The 15337-nt window shown below is 39.6% G+C and overlaps 1 protein-coding gene across 1 annotated transcript in view; it reads left to right on the top strand.

Moving 5' to 3' along the window:
• FAM102B (family with sequence similarity 102 member B) overlaps positions 1 to 15337 on the top strand; it is a 77824-nt gene that overhangs the window by 48716 nt on the left and 13771 nt on the right. Inside the window, exons 5-6 of the mRNA XM_043876629.1 lie at positions 3715 to 3761; positions 13918 to 14021. Coding sequence (XP_043732564.1) covers positions 3715 to 3761; positions 13918 to 14021 — 151 coding nt within the window. The remainder of the gene's footprint in view (positions 1 to 3714; positions 3762 to 13917; positions 14022 to 15337) is intronic.

Here is a 15337-nt window from a genome sequence, read left to right as displayed (position 1 = left end):
TCTGCCCTACTGTTTCCAAGAAGCTCTATACCCCGGGGAACCCAGAGGGAAGACACACTTCAGAGAGTTGGTGCCAGTATTAAATGAGACCAGTAGAGAAAATGTATGGAAAGTACTTGGATCTAGTAAAACTGGATGAAACTTTTGCTGTATTTTAGTTAGGTTTACCCTCTTACAGTAAGTTACCGAATGATAAGAAAGGAAAATAATCCTGAGTAAAACTAAATAGTCAGAAGTTAGCAGACAAAGAATAACCTATTCCTGACACTTTTCAAACTCACTTAGCCTAGCACATAATAGATTCTCAAATCATGACTGTTGTTAAAGTTGTTGTTATTACCATTATCACTGGTATTTCCAGAAGAACATAATAAGATCCTATGGCTGATTTTTTAAAATTAATTATTTATTTAAATTGGAGGCTAATTACTTTACAGTATTGTAGTGGTTTTTGCCATACATTGACATGAATCAGCCATGGGTGTACAGGTGTCCCCCATCCTGAACCCTCTTCCCACCTCCCTCCCCATCCCATCCCTCAGGGCCGTCCGAGTGCATGGCCCTGAGAGCCCTGTCTCATGCATTGAACCTGGACTGGTGATCTGTTTCACATATGGTAATATACATGTTTCAATGCTATTCTCTCAAATCATCCCACCCTCTCCTCCCACAGAGTCCAAAAATCTGTTCTTTACATCTGTGTCTCTTTTGCTGTCTCGCATACAGGGTTATCGTTACCATCTTTCTAAATTCCATATATATATATGTTAATATACTGTATTGGTGTTTTTTTTCCTGACTTACTTCACTCTGTATAATAGGCTCCAGTTTCATCCACCTCATTAGAACTGATTCAAATGCATTCTTTTTAATAGCTGAGTGATATTCCATTGTGTATATGTACCACAGCTTCCTTACCCATTCATCTGCTGATGGACATCTAGCTGCAATGAACGTTGGGGTACACGTGTCTCTTTCAGTTCTGGTTTCTTCAGTGTGTATGCCCAGCAGTGGGATTGCTGAGTTGTATGGCAGTTCTATTTCCAGTTTTTTAAGGAATCTCCACCCTGTTGTCCATAGTGGCTGTACTAGTTTGCATTCCCATCAACAGTGTAAGAGGGTTCCCTTTTCTCCACACCCTCTCCAGCATTTATTGTTTGTAGACTTTTTGATGGCAGTATGGCTGATTCTTAAAAGGCAGTCAGCAGCTAGAGAATAGCATTTCAAAAAGCATTAGCAAAGCTTTTAAGTTCTGGTCCAACAAAACAGAAAAACACCATTTCCAAATAATGGTACTGTAGGTATTCATTCCTTCATTCTTTCAGCTTTCAGCCAGAATTTGAGTAGCCAGAGGCTTAGGGAACTTAAGGAACATAATTACAGCCACGTAGCAGGAGGGTGGATTGTGACATTAGGGCTCTGTGTTTGTTCTTAGATCTCTGGAGCCCTGTGTAAGCATTTCACCTCTGCCCCACTGTTTCCTCCTCTATAAAAGGGGAATTTCAGTAGTTGCCCTGGGGGGCTGATCCTGAGGTCTGAAAGAGTTACTGTATGTGATTTTGCCAACATGCTTTAGTTGTATGAAATAGAAATCCCTTAAGTTAGCTCCTGTAAAAGAGAGCTTTAGGTCAAATGCAGGGACATTTCACAGAGCCCTAGGATGGGAAGTTACAACCAGACCTGAACTCCCAGGAACTGAAGGACCTTTCTAGGGACTGTTCTTGGCTCTCTGCATTATAATTTCTGTCTGCAGACCAGCTTCCTGTGCTTACTCACAGCCTGCCTGCCCTCCTGAGAACTTCAGCTGCTAAGTGGCGTTGGCTTGCTATGATGTCAGCAAAATCTGGGAGGTGGAGGAGGCTGTTTTTAGAGACCTTGTCTAAAAGGTCTTGGCCTGGTACGTTTCCCAAAATATGTTTGCAATAGTAGCCTCATGGTATGCTTCAGGACAGGGTGGATGTTCAACAAGATGCTAACTCCTCCTTTCCAGAAAGTGGCAAGAACACTAGTTTAAGTCACTTAGTACCTTGAAAGAGAAGCTGATCCATCTGGTAGGTAGACAAGGACTTTGAATACTTTTAAATTTTTATAGCTCTATTGAGCTATGATTCACTTGCCATACATTTCACCCAGTTAAAGTACACAATTGAATGGTTTTTAGTATATTCAAAGGTGTGTCCAACTATTGCCATAATCAGTTTTAGAACATCTTCATTACCCCAAAAAAGAAACCTCGTATGTGCCCAATAGGAGTCACTTCCCACTTTCTCCCAACTCTCTGCCCTTCCCCATAGCCCTCAGCAACCACTAACCTACTCTGTCTCTGGATTTGCCTTTTCTAAACATTTCATATAAGTGGGATTATAGAATAAGTAGTATTTTGTTTCTAGCTTCTTTGAACTTAGCATAATGTTTTTCAAGGTGCATCCATGCTGTAGTATGTATCAGTACTGTGCTCCTTTTTATGGCTAAATAATACTCCATTGTATGGCTATACCATATTTTGTTTATCAGTTAATGGTCCTTCACTTTTCAGCTGTTATGAACAGTGCTGCTGTGGGCATTCATATACAAGTTTCAGTGTGGGCATATGTTTTCTTTTCTCTTGGGCATACATTCAAGAGTATATATGCTTGGAGCAGAATTCTTAGGCCACATGGTAACTCTGCTTTTAACTTTTCACTGAACTACCTGACTTTTTCAAGTGGCTGAAACACTTTACATTCCCATCAGCAGAGTATATGGGAGTCTAGATTTCTCCAAAGATTGAGCCCTTTTATTCTTTAGCTTCTTAGAATGGGGGACTTCATAGATGACCCTGTGCATTTCATATTTCAGATGCTGCTAATAGGCATGTGGAGACTTGCATTAAGCATTTAGTCTTCAGGATAAACTTGTACAGAGATCCTCCAGAGGAAATGCCTTTACTGTTGGTGAAAAGCATTGAATAGCTTCGAATGTCAGGAAGATCAGATATTTCTAAGCCTCACATAATGTACAAGCTTTACAAAATAATTGCTGCATGAATGAATAAAATTTTTTTAAAAGTACATTAATGAATTCGTTCAGGTGCAAATCTAGAGCAAAGGCCAGAAGCATTCTTCTCTTAACAGGCTACCAGCAGCACTCCTAGAAGCATCATATGGCAAACGTGTTGGAGGAAAACATTCTAGACATTTAAACAACACAGGAATCTGGGAGGAAAGACATATAAAATAGACCAGAACAGCACAGAGGATAATTACTGGTGAAACCCTTGCCTTTTTTTAAGATTTTTTTTAACATGGATCATTTTTAAAGTCTTTATTGAATTTGATACAGTATCATTTCTGTTTTATGTTTTGGTTTTTTGGTCGTGAAGCCTGTGGGATCCTATTTGGGAAACTAGGGATCGAACCCTCACTCCTTGCACTGGAAGGTGAAGTCTTAGCCACTGGACCTATAGGGAAGTTCCTTGAAGTCTGTGCTTTTCATTTCTACCTTTTCCACTCTTATTTTTGCAAAGTTTTGAATGTTAAAAATTACTTTTAACCCATGTCTGTATAAGGTAGAAATTCAATATTGGATATAACCAAATTCAGTAATCATTTTATTTAATACCTTCTAAAACAGGAAATACTGGATTAGGTACTGTGGAAGGTACATAGATTAGCAGGATGTGGCTTTTCCTCTTGAGATTTTTATAATTACAGTATTTCTTTTTCTCATGTTTAGGTTTGGATTAGTATGCAACTGATGTCTGGTGACCCATGTTTCAAAACGTAAGTTGGTGCTCAGTAAATGAGTTATTTGTCTGAAAGTGTAATATTTGTTTACATTTGCACATTCTTATTTTGTAGTGTTCGTAGAGTAATACCAGTGAAGGAATAGTTCCTCTTTTAGGAGACTGACCTGAGCCTCATAGAAGTTACTCTTACTTCTTACCAAACAAACTCTCCACTTTCTAAATTAATTAAGCTATGGGTTTTTTGTCATCTTCAGGCTTTGGGTGTAATTATTACAAAGTAGAATTATTAATTTGACCTCTATGAACTTATCATTTCTTCAGTAAATACCTATTAGGTGCCATGTGCTAGGCCCTAATTTAGACACTAGACAAACCGCAGTGAAAAAAAATAGATCAAGTCCCTGACATCTTGGAGCTTATATTCTAAGAGGGAAAACAGACAATAAGCAAACAAGTAAATATATGATATAAAGATGGCAATGAGTATTTTGAAGAAATGTAAAGCTGGGTAGGAAGGCCGTGGTGAGGAGAAGTGTTGCTGTTTTATATATTACCTTCCTGGTTAGGGTGGTATTTGAGCAGAGACCTGAGGGAGGTGGGAAGCACGCCATGCAGATATTTGGGGAAAGAGCATTTGAGACAACAGTAACAAGGACAAAAGCCTTGAGATAGAAGTGTGTTTGGCAGGTTCAAGTAACTTTCAGGAGACCGGTATGTCTAGGAGAGACTGAATGAAGAATATGATGATAGGAGATGAGACCAGATGATAAAGGTCTTGTAAGCCATTATAATAATGGTCTCATAGGCCACTTATAATCTGAGTGAGATAAAAGGCTACTGGAGCGTTTAAAACCAGGAGTAAAATCATCAGACTTTTGGCTAGTAGGTGGAGAGTAGACAATTTGTGGGACCAGCAAAGGGGCCAAGGGTAGAAATAGGTACATGAGTCAGGAGGCTGTTTCAGAATTCAAGGCTTGGGGCCTGAGTAACGAGAAGAATGGTGGACATTTATTGAAATGAGAGTGCCTACAAGAGGAGCAAGTTGGGAGCTTGGATGTTGGACGTGTTAAGTGTGAGATCCCTGTTTATCACCCGGCCAGGCTTTCTGAGTAGGCAGTTGGGTATATCACTACAGAGTCCAGTAGGGAGGCCCAGACTAGAGATGTAAATTCAGAAATCATCATATCATCAGTACATAGATAGAGTTAAAGCCATGAGCTTCGATTAAGTGACCTAGAGGAAATGAGTTTAGATAAAGAAAAGGACCACAGACCACGATATGGGACTCTCCTGCCTGTTAGAGGCTGGGGAGGTAGGGAAGCACCAGCAAAGTAGCAACCAGACAGACAGGAAGAAGGAGCCAGTGGAGAGCACTGTCCTGAAACCAAATGACAAGCATGTAGGAAAAAAGGAAGGAGTAATCATCTGTGTCCCACACTACTGAAGCAGGTGAAGGAAAATGAGGGCTGAGAGTTGACTACTGGTGACTCTGACAAGCACTGTGGAGTGCATTTAGACTACAGCCACACTGGAGAGGTTAAAGTTTTGGAAGAGAAACACTGCAGATAGTATAAACAATTCTTACGAGGACTTTTGCTGTGAAAAAGGAACAGAAAAAAATGGGGTCTTAAATAAGAGGAATGTGGAGTTCAGGGCAGGTTTCTGTTTGGTTTCTTTTTTAAAGATGGTAGATAGCGCAGCACACTTGTATCCTGACATGAATAGTCCAGTAGACAAGGAGAAACATGCTTTTGAAGAGAAAAAGGACAATTGCTAGAATAGTGTCCTTGGGTTATCAAGAGGGATGAAAGCAGAGAATATGGCTACAGATGCAGATATATGAGAAGTGGAAACATACATAAGTATCTATTGAATTATTCCTGATTTCCTAATAATATAGGAAACAAGGTAATCATTAAAAAGCAAGGATGGGAAAGATGGAGGTGGGGGTTTGAGGAAAGAGGAAAATATGTGTAAAAGTCTTCTCAGGGAGTAGGAGAGTGAGCTGAATGGGAAAAGGCAGTAGGATGCCTGTTAGCAATCTTAAAAACAGTTAATAATTAAAAATGAAAGTTAACCAGATAGCATTTAAAATCTGAGAAAAAACATGTTTAGAAAAGTAAACAATTACTTCACTATGCATCAACTTCATGTTTTTAATAGTAACGTTCATATAGTTCTCTACTTATATCTAAAGATTATATATATATAGGGTTGGAAAGATCCCCTGAAGAAGGAAATGGAAACCGACTCCAGTATTTCTTGCCTGGAAATTTCCATAGACAGAGGAGCCTGGCAGGCTACAGTCCATGGGCTTGCAAAGAATCAGACACAACTGAGCATACACAAACCACGCCATGGCATATATATTTTATAAAGATGAAAATATACACAGAGTGCATCAGGCAGAATGCCTGGCTGGATGAATCACAAGCTGGAATCAAGATTGCTGGGAGAAATATCAATAATCTCAGATATGCAGATGATACCGCCTTTATGGCAGAAAGCGAAGAGGAACTAAAGAGCCCCTGATGAAGGTAAAAGAGGAGAATGAAAAAACTGGCATAAAACTCAGCATTCAAAAAGCTAAGATCATGGCATCCAGTCCCGTCACTTCATGGTACATAGATGGGGAAACAATGGAACCAGTGACAAACTTTCTTTTCTTGGGCTCCAAAATCACTGCAGATGGTGACTGCAGCCGTGAAATTAAAAGACACTTGCTCCTTAGAAGAAAAACTATGACAAACCTAGACAGCATATTTAAAAGCAGAGACATTACTTTACATTAAGGTCTGTATTATGGTCAGTGCTTTATCTAGTAGTCATGTATGGATATGAGAGTTGGAGCAGAAAGAACACTGAGCACCAAGGAATCAGTGCTTTTGAACTGTGGTGTTGGAGAAGATTCTTGAGATTCCCATGGACTACAAGGAGATCAAACCAGTCAATCCTAATGGACATCAATCCTGAATATTCATTGGAAGGACTGATGCTGAAGCTGAAGTTCCAATACTTTGGCCACCTGATGCGAAGAGCAGACTTGTTAGAAAGACTTGTTAGCAGACTCTGATGTTGGGAAGGATTGAAGGCAGGAGAAGAAGGGGATGACAGGATGAGGTGGTTGGATGGCATCACCAATTCAATGGACATGAGTTTGAGCGAGCTCCAGGAGATGGTGAAGGACAGGAAGTCTGGCGGGCTACAGTCCATGGGGTTGCAAAGAGTCAGACGTGACTGAGCAACTGAACAGCAGCAACAACACAAATCAGTTCTTGATTAAAATTATTCATCTTCCAATAATTTAGCCTTCCTATGCTATTTGCTCCCAAATGATAATTTCCTGGTTTCTTTCCTTATTTCCTGTTCTTTGGGGACTAACAATTTTTGATTTCTTAGGTGACAATATGTTTTCCTAATGTAATCAGTTTAGAGTGAAATGAGAAAAAGAGCAGCAAAATTTAGTAGAAGAAAATACATTCATTATTCCTTCTTAGGAGCTTTTTAATGGCTATTCCCTTTCTGTCCCTTTCTCTGCCATTTCACCTATTTGTGAAACTCAAGTACTGGAGATGTCCAAAATAGATCATCTTATATTCTGTATTATCTCCACAATTGTAATTCTGGTAATCTAGAGTTTATAGAGAAAGACTTTCATGACTCACTAGAATAAACAAACTTTACCTAATCCTAAAATACATAAAAGTATTTTTCAGAAGACTCACACCCCTAATGTTTTCCCTTTGAGTATCTGAAATTGTGCAACTTTCTATGAAAAAGGAGCCACTGTAATACACCCATGTTCTTCTTATATCGAGTATGGATTGAACAGAAAAATGTTTGAACTCCTGATGAGAAAAGTGAATTATTTTTACCAGGTTGTATTTCAGTGTTTATTAAATATGTAAAATGACAGTACTTCAGAGCTGAAACAAGTGTTGGAAATTGTCTGGTGACTTTTTTTCCCAGAATACCTTTCCACAGAAATCCTTGGCAGAAATATGAGTCCCCTATATACCATCTTCCTGTTGAAGGGGAAAAAGATGTAGTACCTTACTACCCCTGAAGTTGCTAAGAGAGCTTCATGAAGCCAGTTTTAAAAGTATGAGTATAATCCAAGTTCACTTTTTACCAACGAGGACCCTAAGGCACAGACAGAGCAGTTGAGAAACTTGACTATTTGTCTGCAGGACAAAGATATAAATAACTTCAGGAGAGGGTCATTGTGCTATTCTATCTGCTTTTGTCTGTCTTTGAATTTTTTATAAGTTTTCAAAAACCTTCTAGAGAAATAAATGAGTATACAGATCCTTAGCACTCTGAGTTAAATTCTAGTTTTTATATTTTATGAGCAGAAGATCTGTGACTTAGATCAAACAGTTTTTCAGAAACAAATTTTATACTAAAGCCAGTACGTGTGAAGAAGACAGCTGGTAAATCAACCTCTAACAACTTGCCCTAAACTCCACTTTATAATTCTCTACAATTCATCAAATATCCACCAGCTTTCATAGAAGAATGAAGCTGACTCTGAAAAGAAAGCCAACCTCTAATGCTGATGAAAAAGATACTTGGAGAGAGAAGTTATGTGCTGTATTGGCATTTAATGATTTGGTGGTAAAGCAGATCTAGGGACGATGTAACCCTCTTGAATAGCTTAGGGCTTTAGAGAGTTCATATTCTAGAAGGAAGGCAGTTTTCCATTTCTCAAAATGATTTAATGAATATTAGTCTCCCAGTTTATTTCTTGAAAGAACTCTATGATGTGATATTATTAACTCTGTGATGTCAGGACATGTCAGAGATTAAGGAACTAAGTTGTCCATGGCCCCAGGATTCACTGATTCAGTACACGTGTATTGATTGCCTACCATGTGCTAACATTTACCAAACTCAGTTAAGACTAACCCCTTGCTCTGAAGGATTCACTATTTATATGGGTGACAGACACACAACATAGGATGTTATTGAGGCATAGAGGATAGAGTCCTTAACTCTTCTTCTTTGAAAGCCAGGAAAGTCTTCACTGAGGGGATGACACTGGGCTAAGTTTTAAAGGATGAATGGGAAAACCACGAAGCAGGGGAGGTAGGTAGAGACATTTCAGGAAGAGAAAACAGCTTGCATAAGTTTATAGCATTGTTACAGGGCATGGAGAGAATATTTATGAAATACCAAACAGGTAGTAGTGTCATTTTAGGAGATCTTTTTTCACATACTTTTAACATTGTTGCTGTTGGTTGGTTGTTGAGTGTGTCTGACTCTTCTGCAATCCCTTGGGCTGTAGCCTACCAGGCTCCTCTGTCTATGGGATTTTCCAGGATCTTCCCGATCCAGGGATCAAACCTGCGTCTCCTGCACTGGCAGGTGGATTCTTCACCACTGAGCGACCAGGGAAGCCCACTCTTATATTACTTGAAATTCAGACACAACTGAGAAACTGAGCACACAAAATAATCCCATTCCTTTCATTCTGAAATTGAACCACATTAAACAATTTTTGATAAGAGATACAAAAACATTTTCAGAACAAAAGGGGTAACTTAGAATAAAAATGTGGCACATGATCGGTACTCACTGATTATGTATTTAACACAACTGAGTCGTCTAGGGAGACTGAGATTTCAGATTCTAACGTCAGTCCCTGTGGTTGATGAATTTTCTCTATAATGCCTAGTTGCCCCAGTATTAGAGCAATTGGTACAGATGGCTGAAATTATCCAGGGTAGGGGGTCTTCAGATTTTTTGAGACTGTAGAACAAGTGGTGCCAAGTTGAAGGAATAGCTCAAAATATTATGGTTGTGAAGTCAGGCTGGACAGGAAGGCGCAGAGCCAGAGGGAGACGGATAGAGAAAGAGAAGGAAAGGAGGCTGCAGGCTGAGAGTTTTGAAGGGTTGGAAAGCAGGCCTAAGAGGTAGAGGGGTGGAGACACGGCAAGCTGGCCACCTATGAAAGGCAAAACAAAGGATCTGGCTTTAAAAAGATAAGAATTTAGGTAGGCAGGCATGAGTCACCATCAGTGATTAGTGACTGTGGCTATACACTCCATTCTTTGCATTTCTTTTATGAATTATATAGTTTTTCCACAGATTATTATGATACTGAATATTATTCCCTTGCCATACAATAAATTCTTATTGCTTACCTATTTTGTGTATATAATCGTATGTACCTGTTAATCCCATACTCCTAATTTATCCCTCCCTTTCCCCTTTGATAACCATAAATTTGTTTTCTATGTCTCTGAGTCTGTTTTGTATATAGATTCACTTTGTTTTATTTTTTTAGATTCCACATATAAGTGATATCAAAATGTTTGTCTTTCTGTATCTGTCTTCACTGAGTGTTATATTCTCCAAGTTCATCCATGTTGCTACAAGTGTCAACATTTCATTTTTTTTGGCTGAGTGATACTCCATTGTATTTATGTAGCCAGTCATCTGTTGATGGGTACTTGTGTTGTTTCCATGTCTTGGCTAATGTAAATAAATAGTGTTGCTATGAACATTGGGATGCTTATTATGTCAGAGAATGTTTTGCCTATGTTCTCTTCTAGGAGTTTTATGACAGCATGTCTTACATTTAGGTCCTTAAAACATTTTGAGTTTATCTTTGTATGTGATGTGAGGGAGTGTTCTAATTTCACTGACTAACATATAGCTCCCCAGCATTCCCAAGACCACTTGTTGAAGGGTCTGTCTTTTCTCCATCATATATTCCTGCCTCCTTTGTCATAGGTTAATTGACTGGAGGTGTGTGGGTTTATTTCTGGGCTCTTTGTTTGGTTTCATTAGCCTATATATCTGTTTTTGTGCCAGGACCACACTGTTTTGATTAATGTAGCTTTGTAGTATGATCTAAAGTCTGGAGGTGTTATACCTCCACCTTTGTTCTTTTTCCTCAGGACTGCTTTGGCAATTTTGAGTCTTTGTTTTTCCATATAAATTTAAAGATTATTAATATTTGTTCTAGTTCTATGGAAAATATTATGGGTAATTTGATACAGATTGTTTTAAATCTGTAGATTGCTTTGGGTAGTATGGCCATTTTAACAATATTCTTCCCATCCAAGAGCATGGTATATCTTTGCATTTCTTTGAATCACCTTCAGTTTCCTTTATCAGTGTTTTAGTTTTCAGTGAATAGTTCTTTCACTTCCTCAGTTAAGTTTATTTCTAGGTTTGTTTCTTTATTTTTTATCCAATTTTAAGTGGGATTTTTTTTTTTTTTTTTTTTTTAGTTTTCTGTATTTCATTGTTAGTGTAAAACAGTGAATTCTGTATATTAATCTTGTATCCTGCTACCTTCTTGAATTAATTTATTAGGTCTAATAGTTTTTTTGTGGAGACAGAGGCAAAACCTAAGATTCTAGTTTGGTGAGTTTTGGATTACGATGGCATTCACAGATAGGGATTATAAGAAGAAGACAGATTTGGGGAAAGAATATGAGTTTAATTGGACAAAAAATTGCAGAATAAATAGTTAGATATCCTAATAGAATATGCAGTTTTGGAATTTAGGAGACCCTGGAATAGGAATAACCTATCAATTAAATAGGTTTAATGCAAATCTTTCATGCAAAGATAGGCACAACAAAGATCAGAAATGGTATGGACCTAACAGAAGCAGAAGCTATTAAGAAGAGGTGGCAAGAATACACAGAAGACTATACAAAAAAGATCTTCATGACCCAGATAACCGTGATAGTGTGATCAATGGACTAGAGCCGGACATCCTGGAATGTGAAGTCAGGTGGGCCTCAGGAAGCATCACTACAAACAAAGCTAGTAGGGGTGATGGAATTCCAGTTGAGCCATTTCAAATCCTAAAAGATGATGCTGTGAAAGTGCTGCACTCAACATGCCAGCAAATTTGGAAAACTCAGCAGTGGCCACAGGACTGGAAAAGGTCAGTTTTCATTCCAATCTCAAAGAAAGGCAATGCCAAAGAATGTTCAAACTACCACACAATTGCACTCATCTCATATGCTAGCAAAGTAATGCTCAAAATTCTCCAAGCCAGGCTTCAACAGTATGTGAACCATGAACTTCCAGATGTTAAAGCTGGATTTAGAAAAGGCAGAGGAACTAGCGATCAAATTACCAACAACCATTGGATCATCAAAAAAGCAAGAGAGTTCCAGAAAAACATCTACTTCTGCTTTATTGACTACACCAAAGCCTTTGTGGATCACAACAAACTGGAAAATTGTTAAAGAGATGGGAATACCAGACCATCTGACCTGCTGCCTGAGAAATCTGTATGCAGGTCAAGAAGCAACAGTTAGAACTGGACACGGAACAACAGACAGGGTTCCAAATCAGAAAAGGAGTATGTCAAGGCTGTATGTTGTCACCCTGCTTATTTAACTTATATGCAGAGTACATCATGCAAAATGCTGGGCTGGATGAATCACAAGCTGGAATCAAGATTACCAGGAGAAATATCAATAACCTCAGATATGCAGATGACACCACCCTTATGGCAGAAAGCAAAGAAGAACTAAAGAGCTTCTTGATAAAAGTGAAAGAGGAGAGTGAAAAAGTTGGCTTAAAACTCAACATTCAGAAAACATAAGATCATGGAATTCCATCCCATCACTTTATGGCAAATAGATGGTGAAACAATGAAAACAGTGAGAGACTTTATTTTTGGGGGGGGGGGGGGGGGGTCCAAAATCACCGCAGATGGTAACTGCAGCCATGAAATTAAAGGACACTTGTTCCTTGGAAGAAAAGCTATGATCAACCCAGAAAGCATATTAAAAAGCAGAGACATTACTTTGCCAACAATGGTCCGTCTAGCCAAAGCTATGGTTTTTCCAGTAGTCATGTGTAGATGTGAGAGTTGAATGAGAAAGAACGCTGAGCACCAAAGAATTGGTGCCTTTGAACTGTGGTGTTGGAGAAGACTCTTGAGAGTCCCTTGGACTACAAGGAGATCAACCAGTCCATCCTAAAGGAAATCAGTCCTGAATATTCATTGGAAGGACTGATGCTGAAGCTGAAGCTCCAATACTTTGGCCACCTGATGTGAAGAACTGGCTCATTTGAAAAGACGCTAATGCTGGGAAAGATTGAAGGCAGGAGGAGATGGGGATAACAGAGGATGAGATGGTTGGATGTCATCACCGACTCAATGGACATGAGTTTGAGCAGTCTCTGGAGCTGGTGATGGACAGTGAAGCCTGGCGTGCTGCAGTCCATGGAGTCGCAAAGAGTCGGACATGACTGAGCAACTGAAGTGAACTGAATGCAAATCTTAAATGTCTGTATCCTAAATAGCATGACCTAAATAGCATAGACCTAATAGCATGAGGACCTAAATAGCATGAGGATTCCTGTGAACTAACACAGTAAGGTATTTAAGTTGCCACTTAATGGGTCAGCTTCATGATCCCCCTTCAACCACCTTCCTATTTTATTTCAGGTCACCAAGGGATGGTCTCTAGAGATATGTGATTTTCCTCTAGATATCAACCTCAAAAGATTAAGAATGTTTTCTTTAAGAAAAAAAAAAATTGTTGTTAGAAATCAGTCTTGTCCCTCCCTGCTTCACAGCTTCTATGTGGAGACAGGAGCCTTGAGTGAACGAATGAAACTATATTCATCACCTACTCCCGAAGAATCCAGCCCTCAAAATCAAATCTAAACAACGAGGCTCTTTATTGACTCTTCCTCAAGCAGGTGGCCTGTGTACACAAGAAGCAGATGGAAGATAAAACCATAGATAATTTAAGTAGATGGAGCCGACAAGAGATCTTACCGTCGGAGGCGTGAGGTATCCCCTGCAGCCTCAGCTACAGAGGGGCTTGTGCCGCCACCTCCACGGCACAGACACATCCCTGCCTGGCCTGAGAATCAAGCTGACATTTGGAGCCCCTGCACCACTCTCCTGAGAATACACCTCCTCTGTTTTCCCATCCGACTCTGTGGAGGCAAAGTCCTTTCTGGTCTCACTTCTTTTGTTGTGTAAAAAACTTTTTTCCCTCATGAATTTTAATCAAGTTTTGAGGAATGCTCGTACATTATTTTGTTGATTTTTGTCACTTTCATCCTCAAAGAGGGGACATTACCAGACACCTTTACTGAGGCTGTGCACTGACTACATAATCCATCCCTTAACAACATTTCAAACTTTCACATTCACCATCCATTAAGTTCTGATCCTTAGGAATGTTTGTTTGCAGGCCTCCTTCTACATCAATGTGTATACCAATTGCCGGTGAATCTGAATCTCTGGAAGAAGACAGAAAAGGTGGAGAGACTCTCAAAATTCATCTTGGGATAGCAGGTATGGATGTGTCGCTTACTCGTTTTCTAGTTTGTGAGTCATGGTACTACCCGAAAAGATTCCCAAAGCCCCTCCCAAATTTGTAATTCTGTGAGTATATGCGACTAAAAATGAGCCAATAAGTATTAGCAGAGTTTTAATCATGCAGTTTTTGCTTAAACCAGGGCTTCATTTTGTCCAAAGGGTATGTCATGCTTTGATGAATTAAAAGCTCAATGTTGCAGTGACCCTCCCGGTCCCACCACTGTGTGCCTCTGCGGCCCACAGATCCAATAGGACGCTACGGGAGCGTCCACATGCCCAGTAGCTTCTGCCAGTCACCTTTCAGGTGGTGCTTCTCGTCCGTGAATCACGTGCCCTCTGTCAGTCGGTCCCAAATATTAGTGCACATCAGAATCACCTGGTGGGCTTGTTAAACCATAGATCGCTGACATTGCAGCCAGAGTTTTTGATTAAGTAAATCCAGATTGGAGCCTGAAAACTGCATGGGTAAGTGCCCAGGTGATGCTGCTGCTGGGATCACTTCTCCAGGCAAACTCCCAGTCATAGGCTGCCCCCCAAGTGTAAAGCAGGTAAGGGGAATGTCAAGTTGGCTGGGGAAAAAGCACTCATGAGCTTCCTTTTTTATCCCCTGCAATCCCCAGGGTTATTATTTGAAAGAAGAAGAAGAAAGGTGTAGTGATACAATTAATGTTTTCAGCACTCCTTAGATTGCAAAGATAAGCTTTCTTATACATAATGAGGGTTATGATATTTCCTGATTTGATATCAGTGAATTCTTTGTGGCTTTTAACTTTCCTGTTGGCTCCTTCTCTTCAATATTTAAATATTCTGAATTGTTTCTCATATTGGAAACCAAACACTCATCAGCCCTACATCATTCTCTATCGCCTGTTCCTCCTTGGGCACGTACTCGCCTCCTCCCTCCATGCCCACCCTCGTTCTGTCACACTTTGCATAGCCAAATTTCTAGGAATAATGTACTGCCCAGTTATTCCTAAACACACAGGATTCTGGCTTCTGCATTCTGCCCTATTTTGATGATGTCTCCAAGGATATGACTCAAATCTTGTGGGCATTTTTTCTGTTCTCATTTGAATAAATTGGCCATTTATTCTTTCTGGAAACTTTCTCTTCCTTTGGCTTCCGCTTCTCTTCTCTAACTTCTCGGAGGCTTATCTTCTTCCTCCTTCCTCTTAAAATATTGACGCTCACCAGGATTTGGTTCTCTCCATTCACCCCACCCTGGGCAATGTCATCTGTACCTTCAGTTTAACTATCATGTAAATATGAGTTAGTGTGTTTGATTTACAATT

This window comes from Cervus elaphus, chromosome 20 (genome assembly GCF_910594005.1).
Source record: "Cervus elaphus chromosome 20, mCerEla1.1, whole genome shotgun sequence".
Taxonomy (NCBI): domain Eukaryota; kingdom Metazoa; phylum Chordata; class Mammalia; order Artiodactyla; family Cervidae; genus Cervus; species Cervus elaphus.
The sequence above is the reverse complement of the archived record's forward strand: the minus strand, read 5'-3'. Positions and strand labels throughout refer to the sequence as shown.